The sequence below is a fragment of the Rousettus aegyptiacus genome, unplaced genomic scaffold, assembly GCF_014176215.1.
Source record: "Rousettus aegyptiacus isolate mRouAeg1 unplaced genomic scaffold, mRouAeg1.p scaffold_m13_p_6, whole genome shotgun sequence".
Taxonomy (NCBI): Eukaryota; Metazoa; Chordata; class Mammalia; order Chiroptera; family Pteropodidae; genus Rousettus; species Rousettus aegyptiacus.
The window spans coordinates 63,605,839-63,623,762 of NW_023416309.1; the positions used below are offsets into that span (position 1 = coordinate 63,605,839).

The window sequence follows — 17,924 nt, forward strand, 5'->3', positions numbered from 1 at the left end:
GGACCTGATGGCCTCACCAGCTGATTCTACAAAATATTTAAAGTACTAATACCAATCCTTTTAATCATTTCCCAAAAATTGAATGGGAGAGAATACTTCCTTACTTATTCTCTAAGGTCAGCATAACCCTGATACAAAACTCAAAGAGACTATAAAAAAATTACAGACCAATATCCCCTATGAACACTGATGCAAAATTCCTCAACAAAACACCAGCAAATACAATTCAGCAACTTGTTAAAAAGGATTATAAACTATGACCAAGTGAGATCTGTTTTTTCAATGCAAGGAAAGTTCAACATATGAAAATCAATTAATGTAAATCAATGCTACATCAACTAAATGAAGGAAAAAACTACATGATATTCTCAATTGATGCGGCAAAAACATTTGACAAAATTTAAGACACTTTCATAATAAAAACACTCAACAAAATAGGAATAGAAAAAACTACCTCAACATAATAAAAGTCACATATGAAAAACTCAGAGCAAACATCATACTCAATGGTAAAAGACTGAAAGCTTTTTCTCTAAGATCAGGAACAAAGTAAGGATGCCTATTTTCACCACTTCTATTTAGCATAGTACTAAAAGTTCAAGCCAGAGTAATTAGGCAAGAAAAAGAATTAAAGGCATCCAAACTGGGAAAAAAAAAAAAGATGTAATATTCTCTCTTTGCAGATGACATAATTTATGTAGGAAACCCTAATGACCACAAAAAAAGGGTTAGAATTATATCAATTCAGCGAAGTAGCAAGATACAAAGTCAACATGCAACACTCAGTTGCATTTCTGTACACAATGAACAATCTGAATAGGAAACTACAAAAGCAATTCCATGTATAATCACAGCCAAAAGAAGTAAATACTCAGGAATAAATTTAACCAAGGAGGTGAAAGCTACAAAATACCATTGAGAGAAATTAAAGAAGATAGAAATAAATAGAAACACACACTGTGTTCATGGATTACAACATTTAATATTGTTAAGATGTCAATACTATACAAAGCAATCTACAGAGTCAATGCAATCCCTATCAAAATCACAATGACAATTTTTGCAAAAATAGAAAAACTCATCCTAAAGTTCAAATGGACTCTCAAACATCCCAGAACAGTCAAAAACAATCATAAAAAAGAAAAAAAGCTGGAAGACTCACACTTCCTTATTTCAAAACTTACTACAGAAAACAAAACAGTGTGATATGTGATACTGCATTAAAGACAGACATAGAGACCAATATAATAGAGAGCCCAGAAATAAACCCTCACATATATAGTCAAATAATTTTTGACAAGGGGGCCAAGACCATTTAACAGGGAAAGGACAGTTTTTTCAACAAATAGTGCTGAAAAAACTGGATATCCACATGCAAAAGAATGAGGGTGGACCCTTACCTCACACCATATACAAAAATTAACTCAAAATGGATCAAAGACCTAGATTTGAGATCTAAAACTATATTTAAAAAAACCTCTCAGAATATAACATAAAGCAAACACTCATATTGGATTTGGCCAAGATTTCTTGGTTATGATTCCAGATGCACAGGCAACAACAACAAAAAGACAAGCCAGATTTCATGAAAATTTTAAAATTTTAGTGCATTAAAAGACACAATCCACAGAATAAAAAGGCAAACCACATAATGGGAGAAAATATTTGCAAATCACATATTTGATAAGAGATTAATAACCAGAGTATATAGAAAACTTCTAAAACTCAACCACAAAAAAGCAACATGGTTCTAAAATGGGCAAATGGCTAGTAAGTATATGAAAAGGTGATCGACATCACTTAGTCATTATTGAGATACAAATAAAATAAAAATGATATTGCCTCATATCAGGAGGAGGAGGAGGAGGAGGAGAGGATGAAGGGAAGGGAGGGGAGGGGAGGGGAGAGGAGGAGGGGAGGGGGAGGGATGTTAGGGGGGAAGGCGAGGGAATTCCCTTTACTTAAAGCCCAGTCAGGCAGGAAGGACCTTACACTTCCCTTACATTCATATTCCACTGCCAAACTTAAATTCCGGAGAATGCGAGTATTGGAAAGGATGTTGAGAAATTAGAACCTTTGTGTACTGTTGGTAGAAATGTAAAATGATACAACAATAGTGGAAAACGATACAGAGGTTCATCCAAAAATTTAAAATAGAATTACCATATGATACAGTAATTCCACTGCTGAGTATACACTGAAAATAATTGATAGTAGGGTCTTGAAGAGACATATGTACACCCATGTTCACAGAAGCATTATTCATAATAGTTAAAATTTGGAAGCAACCCAAATGTCCATTGACCAATGAATGGATAAGCTAAATATGATATATATATATAATGGAATATTATTCGGCCTTAAAAAGGAAGGAAATTTTGCAATATGCTACAACATGGATAAACTCTGAAGACATACTAAGGGAAATATGCCAGTCACAAAATGACAAATATTGTAGGAAGTCACTTATAGGAAGTATGTAGTCAAATTCATAGCAACCGAGAGTTGAATGGGATTGCCAGGGGCTGGGGTAGGAGTAAGAGGGAATGGGGAGTTATTTCTTAATGAATATAGAGTTTATATTCTGAAAGGTGATGAGTTCTGGAGACACACACTGGTGATAGTGGCAACACTGTGAATGTATTTAATACCACTAAACTATATGCTTAAAAATGTTTAAGATAATAAATTTTAAGTTATATATATTTTATTACAATGAAAAAAAAGAAAAAATTAAACATGTCATTCACAAAGGATTAAATATTAAATGTTGTCTAATTTCAAGTAGGCTCATGGCTGAAATCAGATAATTTTGAATTATAACAATTTACTGTTTGGTTTCTACATGAATTTGGGTGAGTCACCTGTCTCTATCCACACTGTCTCTCTTAGACAATCTGCCTTACTGTAATTTATTTGGGATGATGGGTCACCCTGAATTCCAAATTATTTTTAGACCTGAAAAATATTACTGTGAAATTTAACTAGGAAATGGCCTTGACTCTGAAACAGTTTTTATAATGCTCCTTCTTAAAACTTGTAGTGCACTGACTTTAATGCCAGAAAACATGAAGGATGGAATTTCACTGGAAGGGCTAAAGGAGAATAATAACATGAGAGGATTATTCCACTGCCAACTTCTAACCTTTCACTTAAAAATAGCCTAGCAAGCACCCTATCACTTTATTATCTCAGCGTCCTAGCAAATAGCTCCCTGAGGGCACAGCTATATCTTGTCAGGACAGGCCCATGCTAAGCAGTTGATCTATTTATTTTACCCAATGTTAGCAGATTTCCCATTTTTTCCCATATGTAATTGTCTCCCTATTTCTCTCTGAGCCTTTTCCATTTAAAAAAAAAAAAAAAAAAAAAGATTTGCCAAATTCCAGAGTCATCTATAAGAAAAAAATACATTAAATTGAAAATGCTTTTTATACATTCACCATATTTACTGTCAGAGTATAATAGCATAAGGGCTATCTTTTCAAACTGCATTTAAATATATAGTGTTACATAACAAAGCTTTTTTTTTTCCTTGCCACATAAGCATTAATAATCTTAGCCACAAAATGAGGTGAAAGCAAACAAATTTTAAAATCAAATTTATAATTCAAGAAATCAAAGATTTAAGTTTCTTTTCTTCCAGTATGGCAAAATGCTGATGGTTGCTGACATTAGGTAATGAATATATGGGAATTCGCTGTACTAGTCTACTTTTGTGCATCTTTAAACATTTATATTTCTCCTTCATGCTCAACTTTGCCAAAATTAATTTGAAAAGTGAATAGCTACACTAGAAGTATCAACCTTATAAAATGAAATTAGCTAATAAATACTCCAACTAAAACACCGAGAAATAAACTGACCAATGTCAAGTTATAGTGCCATCTACGTGGAGTAGTAGGGTAGGTGGGTCTTGATCTGGACCCTTCAAGGGAACTGAGACCAGGTGACTGCAGGGTAAGTCATCAAACTTCCAGGCATGAACATGCTGGCTCTTTGTAGTCTAATCACTACCTGCATTAGAAGCACCTGTTAAAACTTAGCTCAAAGGCCTCAGGTGCAAGCCTTTGAAATTGATGAGAGACCTGATGATTTTAATGAGTACTCAAGTTTGAAGTCCCTAAAGATCTCTACGGTCACCTACCATCAAAGAATGAACCACCCTGTGGGTGACAAGGCTATCTGCCAAGCTCCATCCAGAGTCAGAAGTAACCGCCCTCCTCCAGCCTCCATCAGTAGGTGTCCAGTGGAACCTCCCAGTGAGGTCCTCCATTCCCACCCTACCCCAATGCACAATCTACCATCCCCATCTGCTTGGAAACCCTTTATCCCTTTCAGTCACAACAGGAAATCCAGATCTCCTGAGGCTTCCCCTGACTCCCAAACCACTCTGTGCATTCCTTTTGCTGACCCTATCTCCCAACCCTCCCTATATTCTGAAACCCTCTGGTCCTCTTGGTCTGTCATCAACAAAAGCCCTTACATCTTCAAACTCTACGCTGAATGGCTCCTTCCCTTTCCTGCTTCAACAGTATCTGGCTCCTTTTGAGGACATGGATTTTGCTGCAGATGTCTGTGGTGATGGCTCTTTTCTTTCTTACAACCCTCATATTGTGTACTGGCTCGAAGATTTAGTGTTTGTTCTTCACTACTATTCTCCCCCCTCCCTCTCTCGAAAGCCACTCAGCTGTCATTTTCCTGTCAGACTATGTCACCCATGGCCCCTCCTTAAAATCACCTGTTTTCCTCTTTGTCCTTACTGATTTTCTGCCTGCTAGATCTGTTCATTTCTGTAGAGAGGTGTTGAAGTCTCCAATTATAATACTGGCTTCATCTATTTATCTTTGTAGTACTATCACTTTTTGCCTCATGTATCCTGAAACTGTTAGGTGCATACAGATTAAGAAATGTTGTCTTCTTGGTTTATTGACTCCTTTATCATTATGTAATGCTCCTCTTTATTCCTGATGACTTTCCCTACTTTGAAGTCTGCTCTGCCTGAAATTAATATAGCTACTCCTGCTTTCCCTTGATTAGTTTTAACACAATATATCTTTCTTCATCTCTTTAATCTGTATGTCTTTACGTTTAAAGGGATTTGTCATAGACAATATGTAGTTGGGTCTTATTTGTCAAAAATATTTAATTGTTTAAAAAAATTACAATAGTCATTTTGAGCCTTTGCAACCACAGCAAGTTGTGGGTTGAGCTTACCCAACCACTTGTTATAGTTCATACATAGTCTTAAAACTCTGGGAATTATTTGTCCCCACACTCTTGCAAACTCAAAGGAAAACCAAAGACAGCCTCCGTGACTTTGCAAGTCTTTTCCCCCAGGGAAGGCTAACTGCAACTTTTGATAGTGTAAATTATTATAGGCAGCCACACACAGAAATTGGGTCTTGTTTTGTGATCCACTCTGACAATCTATCTTTTAATTGGTGTATTCAGACCACTGATGTTTAAGTGATTACTGATATAGTTGAATTAACATCTACTACATTTGTTTGTTTGTTGTCCTTGTTCTTTTTCCTATTTTTTGTCTGCTATAATTTTTCTACCTTTTGTGGTTTTAACTGAGCATGAGCATTTTTATGATTTGTTCCTTTCTTAAACTATCAATTATACATTTTCGTGGTTGCCATGGAGAATGCAATATACATTTACAACTAATTGAAGCCCACTTTCAAATAACACTTTATCACTTCACAGGTAATACAAGTAACAAAATACTCCTAATTCCTCTTCTATCTATCCTATATTGCTTTCATTCATTTCCCTTATATAAGCATGCATATACATATATACACATAGATATAAATACACAAGTTTTTACTTGAATACATTGTTTATATTATTTTGAACAAACTGTTATGTTAGATCGACTAATAAAAAAGTTATTTTACTTTCATGTATTCCTTCACCAATGTGCTTCCTTTCTTGATGTAGATCTGAGTTTCTGACCTGAAACATTTTCTCTCTGAAGAACTTCTTTTAACACTTCTTGCAAAGCAAGTCTACTGGCAAAAAATTCCCTCAATCTTTGTCTGAGAAGTCTTCACTGTTCCTTCACTTCTGAAGGATAATTTTACAGGGTACAAAATTCCAGGTTAGTAGGCTTTTTTTTTTTTTTAATCTCTCAACACTAAATATTTCATTGTTCTTGCTTTTATGATTTCTGAGAAGTGAGATGTATTCCCTATCTATAGATATGCTGATTTTTCTTTCTTTCAGCCTCAAGATTTTTTTCTTTATCTCTGTTTTTCTGAACTTTGACTATGGTATTCCTAGGTGTTTTTTTGGGGGGTGGGGGTGGGGGTGAGGGAAGGGTTGTTTCATTTTGTTTTCTTTTTTGGTGTTCTCTGAGCTTCCAAGATGTGATTTGGTGTCTCAGATTACTCTGGGAACATTTGCAACCATTATTGTGTCAAATATTGCTTCTTTCTGTGTCTTTTCCTTCTGGTATTCCCATTACACATACATTACATACACTATAGTTGTTCCACAGTTCTTGGATATTCTATTCCATTTTTTCCCTTTTCAGTTTTGGCAGTTTCTATTGTCACATGCTCAAATTCAGAGATTCTTTCCTCAGCCATGCCCAGGCTACTAAAATCCATCAAAAGTATTTCTATTTTCTCTTACAGTGTTTTTTTTTTTTTTAAATCTCTATTTCTTTTCATTCCTTCCTAGATTTTCCATCTCTGCTTATATTATCCATGTATTCTTGAAAGTTGCCTACTTTTTCCATTAATGTCCCTAGCATACTAATCATAGTTTTTAAAAGCTCCTGGTCTGATAATTCCAACTACTTGTATTCATTCATTCATTCATTCATTCAGCCTTCCAGCATGCCTTGTTTTGTTGAAAGGTAGACATACTAATTTAAAAAAACTGACGTAAACAGTTTTTTAGTTATGTAGGGGTAGGAGAAGCATTCTATAGCTCTATGATTAGATTACATCATCATCTTTTGGTGAGCCTATATGCCCCTGGACTATGAACTTCACCAGTGCTGCTTAGTTTTTTTCCCCTTCTCCTTATGTGAGACAGGAAAGCTAGAGGGAGGTGGAGTTGGGCATTTCCCTGTCCCTAGGTAGGTTAGGCTCTGGTAAAATAGTTGCTTCTGAGGGGAGGCCTTGTTTAGAACAGGATATTCTGACTTATTTCAACATCAGTATTTTCCCCCTCCCCCTGCCAGAAACACAAAGGGATTTTTCTCCAATATTCACTATGATGGCTTCACAAGCTCCTGGAGGTAAAACTCACAAAAGTATAGGGCCCCCTTTTGATTGAGTCCCTCTGAAGTTTTTAACTCTCAGACTTGTGTACATTGAGCTTCCAGTAATTTGTCAATTACAGTTCAGGTTTTCCTACTGGTTCTCAATACTGGTTTTCAATACTGGTTCTCATGGAGGCTTCTGCTCTAGTAAGTTGTGATTCTCTACATCAACTGTCTCTCCAATTTTGGGAGCAGCAGTTTAACCTGTGACCTCATGACCCATGGATCTAAGAGTTGGCTGATTTTTCAGTTTGTTCACCTTTTTACTTGGTAGGATGAAAGGACAGGTTCTAAGCTCCTTACATGCCAAAGAGAAAACCAGAAGCCCTAACACCATTCTTTATAAGAAGTTAACCATTAATCGTGTGGCTGTTTCCTTGTATGTAATGAGTAATTTTTCTATTATTGTTTTTAAGTTTTATCTTTGGCCCTCAACAGTCTTACTATGACATATCTAAAGGTGAATCTTAGTGCTTATCCTACACGGGATTCATCGAATTTCTTGGAAATGTATATTAATGTTTGTGGTAGCCTGGATAATATTCCCCAAAGATGTCCACATCCAAATCCCCAGAACTGACAAGTATATTACCTTACTTATATGTTAAAAAGGACTTTGCAGATATTATTAATGATATTGATATGAGGAGCTTATCCTGCATTATCTAGGTAGGGCCAATATAATCAAGATGGAGGCAAGAGAGTTGAGTCAGAGTACGAGATGTGACAGCAGGAGTAGAGGTTGGAGTAATGTGAGGAAGGGGCCCTGAGCCAATTAACATTGTTGGCCTGCAGAAGCTGGAAAAGACAAGTAGACAAATTTGCCTCTAGAGCCTCCCTCCAGAAGGAATACAGATACCTTGACTTTAGGACTTCTGACCTCCAGAAATGTAAGATAATAAATTTGTGGGATTTTAAGCTAGCTATTATATTTGTGGTAAGTTATTACAGCAGCAATAGAAAATACAATTTTTTTTAACCAAATATGGAGCTTTTTGGACATTATTTCTTTAAATATTTTTTCTCCCTCAGTCTCTCTCTGCTCTTCTAGGACTCCCAAATGTTAGTACACTTGATGTAGTCCCACAGATTTCTGAGGCTTTGTTGTCTTCAACCTTTGTTCCCTCTGTTCTTCATATTGGTTCATTTCTATTGATCTTTTTCAAGTTTACTGATCCTTTCTTCTACTACCTGAAACCTGCTAAGTCCCTCTAAAGGATTTTTGACTTCAGTAATTGTACTTTCAACTCTACTTTCCACTTTTTTCTCTCTTATATGCTGCTCTCTTTATTGATGTTATTTATAGAATCAATGTCATCATACTTTAATTCTTTAACTATGGTTTCCTTTAGTTCTTCGAACTCTTTATAACAGCTGTTTAGAAATCTTTGTCTGGTAAGTCCATCATTTGGGCCAACTTAGAGACAGCTTCTATTGACTGCTTTTCCCCCATGGAAAACGAGTCACGCTTTCCTATTTCCTCATGTTTTATATATTTTTGTTGTTGTTGTTGAAAACTGGCCATTTTAGATACTACATTGTAGCAACTCCAGGTTTTGATTTTCTCTTCTTCAGACTGGTATAGTTGCTGGGTTTTTTAAGTTATTTAATAACTTGCCAGTAGTAAATCTATTTTGTCTTACCCACAGTTTGTGGCCACTGATGTATTGGCTCAGTTCCTCTTTATTTTTATTTTTATGCTTGGATTCCTAATAGAGATAGACTCCATACCTGCATTTCTTATAGATCAACCAATGATGCATCTCAGAGTTTGTGCCCAAACACCTCAAACAAGTACAGCTTCCACTTTTTGCAGAATCTGTGTGGCATAGGAAGCACAGAGTTCGGTCAATTTTCAAGTCTTCCCCAGATTTTACTTTCCATCAGCCCCTCAAATCTCCTCTGTATGTGCACTTAGTCATCCAAAGACGTGTGGGAGCTTGTCAGGGTGTGGTTGTGTCATTTACAGGATATCTATTAAATTTCTAGTTAGTCCACTGGTCCATTGCTTCCCCAACTAGGGCCACAACCTCAGGAGAGCAAAGCTACCAGCCTTCACCACTCGTTTACCACCAAAATTGCTATTCTTACTGACAAAGCTGTTGGGCATGGTTTTTGTTTTGTTTTGTTTTCTCTGTTCCAAATAGTTGGCTCCCTCTAACAGTGAGACTGCCTGTGTTCATAGCCTGCCCTTCCTTGACCTACTGCACTCTGATGAGCTGAGGTTATGGGATGGGAGTAGCCCCAGAGAGCACACTACAGATTCCCCATTGGTCTTACCTAATGTTCAGCCATTTTTCGTGAATAAATGCTTCTCAATTTGTTCTATGTCATTGGTCAATTTCAAGACCTCTGGTATGATTTTTTGACAATTTTGTCCTGTTTTATAGCTGTTCTTTAGATTCGCCAACCTCCTCACTCTGCCATACCAGAAGTCTTTTTCCCTGTCCCAAAGGCTTTTTAATAAAATTGTTTCTACTGCTGGAAATTAAAACTCTGACAATAACACAAACTTAATCAAATAGAAATATACCTCTCAAATACTCCTATTTGAATGTCTTAATTATCGAATACCACATATTATTTGGGAACTTTCAAGAGATGCCCTGTAAGATTTTATCCATGCCAAGTTAAATTAAAATATGGAGAGAAAAAAATCAATTATTCTTAATTTCTAGTTGGGAGAGAGGGGAGATACTAATCATTGCAAAACTTTCTTCCTGTTTTAAGAATTCACATTTCCTCACTTTATACATTACCCTGGGCCTGGTGTCAGTTGCTACAATTGTCTAACTACACTTTCCTCCTAAAACCATACAAAATCAAATTTTGTTTCTTACAATTCAGTGTTTTTTCCCCCACTATGTAGTATCTCTTTAAATTAAAGTGTCTTGCTTTTTGACTAAGATGAAGTTGCCAGCTACCATTTTTCTATTGAGATATAAAAGAGAGGTATGAATGGTAATTTCAACTGTTTATTGATATAGCAAACTGTCTTTGGAACCAGTTAGACCTCGGTTTGAATACCAATAATCATACTAACTAGGTGAATGTCTTTGTACAGTTACTTAATATTTCAAACAGTTTCCTCATCTGCAAAATATGTTTAATATGTGACATACACAATTGCTGGAAGAATTGGATGAGCATATGTATATGCTGAGAAACCTTGTATATGGTCCAGATAAATGACAGTAATCACCACTACAATTGCTTGGTTATCTATCTAGAAAGAGGGTAAATAATGTCAGAAAGAGTAAAAAGAAGAAAATGAATAAATCAATCTTCTTTCTTGCTGTACTTAGCTCTAATGGATAGCCAAATTAACGAGTTTAAATTTCCTTATTTCTCCTTATCCACCAATGAACAAGGAAGTAATCTTCTCTTTTTTATTCCCCTTTTCATTAATTGAGGTGCTTCTGCGTAGTACAATATTCTACCACAAGATAGAGGAGAAAGCCCAGATTTATCAGGTGCCTCCTGCCAGAGCTCCTAGAATAATACTTTGTTGCACTTGATCCATCCACATGTGCTCTGTCTCTGATGGCCTAAGAAAAGCCACTTGATTCATTTCCATGTTTCCATGTTTGTGATGGGCACAAAGTGGATGTTCAATAAATGCTGTTGAATGAATTTTGAACAAATGCCTATCTTCAGAGCCCTGGACTTCAGGACCCCAGTTGCTATTCCAAAGAGTCAGCAGCCAGCAAAACCTACAACTCTTTTGTGCAAGCTGCTGGATTGAGCCCTTGGGAGGTGCACACACAGATATGTAAAAACTACTATTTGACTGGCATAATTGGTACATCTCCAAGTTAAGATAAGAGAAAAGCTCACACACTGTAAAGGCCTGGCAACTGAGAAAAAGAGGAAATGTGCTGCTTTCAGATGCTTTATTTATATTACAGAATGCTATGAGATCTCATGGGACACTTCTTCATTCCTCTGAATGCAGTAGAAAGTACTATATATGCCAACTCTTCAAACCAGAAATTTTTATTTCTAATATAATTAAGGTTTTGCCTATTTTATAACTTTCTAACATGCATGACAATTAAGTGAAACTATTACAAATTCTAAAGCATACTAAAAAAAAAGTAATTTTTAGCCTGTTTATATAGCTATTGCGGAAAGAAAAATATTAATAACAATTACTGTATTTTTTAGCATTTGCAATGTGCCAAGACATTGCATACATCAGAGCTATGATCTCATTTCACCTTCATTGCAATCTCATGAGGTAGGTATGATAGTTATTTCCATTTGCTAAATGAGAAAAGCATCTGAAGTCACATAGCTAGCAAATGGCAAAATAGAGATTTGAACCACATATTCTGATTCTAAAGCCCACATTCTTAACTCTTAAATGCATCAAATCAGGGGGTTGTGTAAAAAATAATAATAATTTTAGTTGGAACCTTAAACAGGAAGGATTCTAATACTGTCTAGGAGATGAATAGATCCCTAAACTCAGTTCCAATCACCCAAACAGAAAGAATGAAATATAAAAAAGCTAATGGCTTAACAGGAACTCAGTACAATTTCCTTCACTTAGTAGCTAATATTTTAAGTCAGTCTGGATTTTAATACCATACTCACAGAGAATTTTGAAATAATAGTTTACTAATTTCCAATTTAACAACAGCTAAGTACTACTCACATAAACCTGAAAAAATTTACATTTCCCTTAAAAACTTAAGAGTTCCTAGTACGAACATGTCCTTACTTAATAAAGTAAGAGCTAACAACAGCAAGGAAGCTCAAACTATTGGTAAGCAATGTTCAACTAATTCAGCTGCTATCAACAAGACCTCTCCATCCACTAAGCAGTTTAGTGTCCAAGTCTCAGGTGATTATGAACTTAAGATGGGAAAGAGAGCTCAGAGCCCAAAGGAATTTGTTGAACTTCTTATCTTGGTGAGTGACAAAAAGCTTCCAAGCTAAATTTACAGGCCATTTGATCTCAATTCTCATCCCCAAGCTTATGGCATTTCAGAACAAGTTAATGGAGAGTTCATTTCTCCATTCTATCATAAAATTACCAACCAATGAAAGTTCTCATATGTGAATAATAGGGTAGGTGTGAGAAATGACATCATTGACATTCATTCAGGAGAACAAGACAAGTCCTGGAAGGGTTAACTATCAGAGATGAGAGTTTTGGCTGGAAACCAGCAGGATCTGAAACTACTAGTAAAATTTTTCTTTAAATCGATGCACAAGAAAATTATGGGGTAGATCTGACCACTTGAGGGCTTCCTAGCCATACATGATTATGTGGAACTTACTTAAAAATCATCTCCAGGATAATCCCTACGCTGTGCATACTACAGTCCAACACTTTACTGCACTATACGTAAATTTTAAAACTTGAATTTTCCCTGTTACCAAAGAGAAAAAGATATATTTTTTTATCCCTCTTTTAGAGCATTTCTTTGAAAAACCTAGTATTTGTAATTCCTTCCTCTGACCCTTTGGTATATATGCAAATCTTTTTAAATGCTAAATAAACTAGCTCAGTAATTTTTTTCTGAAGGGCCTAGGAGCCATCTCTTTTCAACTTAAATATCAAGAAAGCACCCCAACTCCCTGTCACCCTGGGATATTAGCCTAACACTATGACTACTTGCTCATGTGGATTAGAGATATTCTATTTTTCCTTTAGATAAAGGTAATTAACTAGCACAGATGGTCACCCCAATTACCAGGTAAATTTAAGGTACATTATGAAAACACATATAGCAGATGGTGCCAAGTTTTCTTACAAGAGGACAAATTATCATTAATCTTGAAACTAAGTATGTAATAGGTTTCTTTTTGTTTTTGTAATCTCATTAGCAAATTACCTATGATGCATCCCAGTCTGGGTTAATGTTTATTCAATAATAGAACTATTATCTTTTTTTCCTACATTTGTAGAGACGATTTTCTAGGTTGGCAGGAGATTTTATTAATATTTTCCCCACATGAGTATGGAGAAGTTTTTATACTTTCTACTGGGCCACTCCACTGTCACCTTTTTGCCTTGATGGCTCCCTCAATAACAGGGAAAATATTACTCCCTGACGAGAGCAAGTTCTTCCTCTAGGGCCCAGACACCTCCCTCTCACTTCTCACCCCAGAGTGAACCTATTAATTACCAAGCCCCATTGATTCTACTTCCTAAATATCCCTCAAATTTATCAACTCCTGCCTTCACTGAGGAGCCAGAGTGAATTTTTATAAACGCAGATCTGCTGGTGGTACTCTCCTGATTGAAACTCAATGGTTTCTTACCATTTTTAGGATAAGCCCCAAATCCTTCGTATGATCTATGAGGTCTACATGGTCTGACTCCGGCCTACCTCTCCCACTTCACCTCCCTAACTTTCACCCTCCCTCTGTGTCCTCCAGCTCCAACTGGGAGCTTAAGCTCCATAAGGACAGAGCCCATGCCTATTTGCTGACACTAGATTCCTAGAACAGTGCTTAGCACATAACAGATACTAAATAAATTTATTTTGAAGAATAATATTGATAAAACAATTATAGCCTCTTAAGTGGAAGGCAAATAAATTATTAACTAAATTATGAATGGTAGAAGGAAAGAGTGTATATATACATGTTTGTATCCTAGGTGGTTAACAGAGGCTTGGACCATAGTGGGGCTAAAGAATATCTGTTAAATCATTTTGCACACCAGAGACAAATATGATAAAAAATAATAATATTGGTACATGTCTATTAGCTTTGCAGTCAAATTACCAACTGATTAAGTCTCAATCCCCTATCCTCATCCCGTGGGCAACTAGAAGTCTAACCAAGTGTTTGAGAAAAGAGGTTGGACTCCAAACAAAGCTGGAAAACATACGGTTTGTGGAGTTGGTTATATGTTCCCAGAAGCAAATAAACCAAGCCTGGGGAACGGTATTGCCCTGAGGATAAGATCCTTACCTATATTTTGTATCTGACTTTGTGACATTCTCTATCCTTGGGCTACACAGGTCTTTCAGAAATGCTAGATACAAGCTCCTCCTATTCTTGAGGTTTCATGCTTGTCCTTTCATCTCCCTTGTAGCTATTCACTCTTCTCTTTGCCCAATTTAACTCCATCTTAGTCCTTAAGGTCTCTGTTAAATATTTTTCCCTCAGGAAAGCCTTTCCTGTCTCTACTCACTACTCCCTGTGCCAAATGATTCTCACAGCACCCTCTATTATCATCCATAACATGTACCACAACTGTAATTAATATTTAGTTTGTGATTCTCTATTTACTGTCTATCTTCTTTGCTGTACTCATAAACAACTTGAGGCCAGGGGCTGTGTCTATTTCGGCCATCACTGTATACCCAACACCTAGCACACTATTAGTACACAGTAGGTGTTCAATAAATATGTTAAATGAAGGAATGAATGAAAGACATAGATAAGCAATAGCTTGTCGAGTGACATGGAATTGGCTTTGCTCTTACCAGCTCTGTGCCTTTAGATAAATTTCTTACCTTCTCTGAGCTCATTTCTTCTATAAATGAAAATGACTGTTTCTATTTTACAGGATTATTGTATTGAATAATCCAATAAAATGCTTACCATAACACTCAATGAACATTAACTGTTATTATTCTTAAAGAATGGAGACAAAGAAGAGTGTATATGGTAAGGAAGGCACATCTCCTGCTCTTGACTAAGATACAAACAGAGCTCCTTTTATGCAAACAAATAATTACTGAAAAAAAAATAAATATTTTAAGTATACTATAGGAATGCATCATCTAATAAACCCTGAAACAGATCTGTTTATAAAGCCAAGAATCTTTTTCAATGTGAAGTGATCATGTATTTATATGCCTTGCAAACTCCTGTGTACAGTGTCAAATTACTTTAAAGCAAAGCACATCAGGAATCTATTACTTCAGGGTAGAAAGGTTCCAGACGGCTTCAAAACTTACAGGACTTCAATTCAGCTGTGCTGACCTTAGCCCAGGATATGCAGATAAACAATAGGCTTTTGCCTTTAAGACAACTGCTCTTCCCTCCCAGTAGGAAACTCCATGCCTTAATGAGAAAAAAATCCCTTCAGTCAAGTGTTTTCTATCATCCCAGGGTAACCTCCTTCCCCCTTCCTGGTACATTCTACATGACCTAATACACCCCCTTTAACTTTTTGTCCTCTTAGACTTTCCAACTTTGGACATATTGTCTAATTTCTCCAAGCCTCAATGTCTTTAGCTATAAAAATGAAATTAAAACAGTACTTCCCTCTTGGCTAAATGACACAGTACATGCCATATATAAGCATATGGCAATTATTATTTTAGTGTTTCTACCAGATCCCTAATCAATCTACAACCGAGAAAAAGAGTACAACAAAGACCCTAACAGCAACACAAATGTTTTTTTCAGAGTCTGTGTTTTCTACAATAAAAGAAATCACCACTTACTTCATTAGCCAAGGTACTGGAATAAAATATATGATCCCAAAGAAGTTTCAAATGTTGCAAAGCAATAAATCATATGTTCCTCTTTCCTAAAAAAGATTAATTTAGCAAAACACATTTTTATAATGCCTCCTTTAAAGCAAGCCCTGTTAGGACTACATAAACATCAATCAACTATTAATCTGTAAACCTCACCACATTGCTTTTGGGAATCCCAGCAAGAAGCACACAGTTTTACTAGTCACTCTTGACCAAGGCCCAGTGGCAAACCTACCCTTTCTTCCATCTTCATTCCCTCCCATCATAAGCTTTAGGAGAAATAAAAAGCATCGTTACCTTGGGGGAAAGTTGGGGGACCTCTACATGTTAAGCTATATTATGGAAGATTACCTTTTAAGCATAACTTCTTTAACAAGAACTTCTTCAAAGGCAACTTCCTATACTAGAATAAGTAGGTTTTACACAGACACCTAGTTCTAAAAGCCTCTCTTCCCCTCTTATTTGCTAGGGGGTAATCTCAGCTTCCATAACTCTGCTAAAAACGTATGGCGATACCATCCACTTTACTCAGTTGTAGTGAGGAGTACAAGAGATATCTAAAACAGACATTCTGGTGGGTACTCAAAGAAGTTAGTTCCCCTCCCTGCCCTCTGAAGAATTAGATCATTTTTGCTAATTCTACCTCTGTGTCACCAAGCTAAGAATCCCTTTTCCATCTGCCAGTTTTCTAGAAACTGACTTCTTCTTTGTTTCCTCCCAATACAGGTTTGGAAGACGTGAAAAGCACTTCCTGGCAATTCCACTAAGAGAAGCAAGTATTATGTTAACTTAAACATATGTGTATTCGAAGCCCAGAAGTTACTTCAAAAGTAACTTCTCAAAAACGAAAATCCTATAGATACCATTTAACTACTATGTGCCAGACAGTAGCTGACTACTTTCCATGTACGATATCATTTACATTTCACGACAACTTTATGAATGGGCGTACTGTTTCCGAAGTTACAGTTGCGGACACAGGAAGTAAGATTTAAGACATGTGCCCAAAGTTGCACAGCAGGAAAGCGACAGAGCAAGGATCGAAAGAATAAGGCATCTAAAATAGCCATTTCTGTGGGTGCTCAAGAGTCAGCACTCTCCCCTGGCTTCTGAAAAACGTCATCTCCCTTGCTAATCCTAACACCGAGCTAAACAGCAACTAGCCTCCAGTGCTTGAGCCTCGGTGACGCCACCCGCACACACTTCGGGACTGCAGTCCTTTGGTATAAAATGAACAGGTTGGAGCCGGGAGCACACCTTTCACCCTCTTCGAGACGTGGGCGGCGCAAATCCAGACTCTGAGAGCTTAACGAAGGTGCGAGCTGCCCACAGCGAGAAAACGCCTGACCAGATGCGGGCAGCCGGAAGCCGGCCCAGGGACGCTGCGCGCACCTCAGGGTCCGCGGCCTCCGCTTCGCCTCTATACCCTCTTGTCTCCACTAGCCAGGAATGCACTGGACTCGGGATACGCCCACATGCCTCAAGCTCTTGGCGGAACCCCACAACCCTAGCCACCAAGACTCCCTTCCTCCCTAGCCCCTACCTGGTGGCCGCAGAGACCATGGTCAATCAACTTCACCCTCCCGCCTCGGAAGTGGCGCAAACGCCCTTCGCCCAGCTCCGTCCAATCCCAGCCTTTAGCCTGCGCATGCGTGTCGGACGTGCTGCCCTCAAAGCGCCGGTAGGAGACACCAGGCTCTGAGATGTGAAGCGTCTTCCTTCCATCTTCAGGAAGGAAACTGGGGTAGCCGTGGTTTGTTTTGGTTTCTGTGTACTTGTTGGGGTGGGAATGGGGAACAAAGTTGGAGAATGTGTGGTTGCGGTTATCAAGACTTATTAGCAGGCCATAGTAATTAAAATAGTATATTAGCGCAAAGATAAATAAAAAGATCAAATGTCAAAAAATTAATGGAGTAAATGTGAAGATCTGATTAGATTTAAGTGATTAATGAATGGGGCAGCATCTTACCTAGCTCAGAAAGGAGCTCCAAGGGGGGAGGGGGAAAAAGTAAAAAACAATAAAATGTTAAAAATTAAAATAATTAATTTTAAAAAAAGATAAAAAAGAAAGGAGCTACAGAAAAGGAAAAGTTTTTAAAGGCTAGACAAGGAAGTCATTAAAAAATTCAGCTTTCAGTAACCTATTTGTGGGGGATGAAAGGGGTCTTTGTGGCAGATTACCT

The 17,924-nt window shown here is 37.1% G+C and overlaps 1 protein-coding gene across 6 annotated transcripts in view; it reads right to left on the reverse strand.

The window, feature by feature from the left end:
* DHRS7B (dehydrogenase/reductase 7B) overlaps positions 1–17,364 on the reverse strand; it is a 55,315-nt gene extending 37,951 nt beyond the window's left edge. The window contains exons 1-3 of one of the 6 annotated variants that reach the window (XM_016137600.2): positions 17,285–17,357; positions 15,706–15,791; positions 15,214–15,319 (exon numbers count right to left, since the gene is read on the reverse strand). Coding sequence is in view for 4 of the 6 variants with exons in the window: in XM_016137597.2 (XP_015993083.2) it covers positions 17,285–17,304 (20 nt within the window). In the remaining 2 variants the exon portion in view is untranslated. Of the gene's footprint in view, positions 1–15,213; positions 15,320–15,705; positions 16,964–16,998; positions 17,253–17,284 lie in introns of those variants that run through there. The other 5 variants (XM_036222304.1, XM_016137598.2, XM_036222303.1 and 2 more) reach the window with 5 other exon arrangements.
* Between the last annotated feature and the right edge of the window lie 560 nt (positions 17,365–17,924).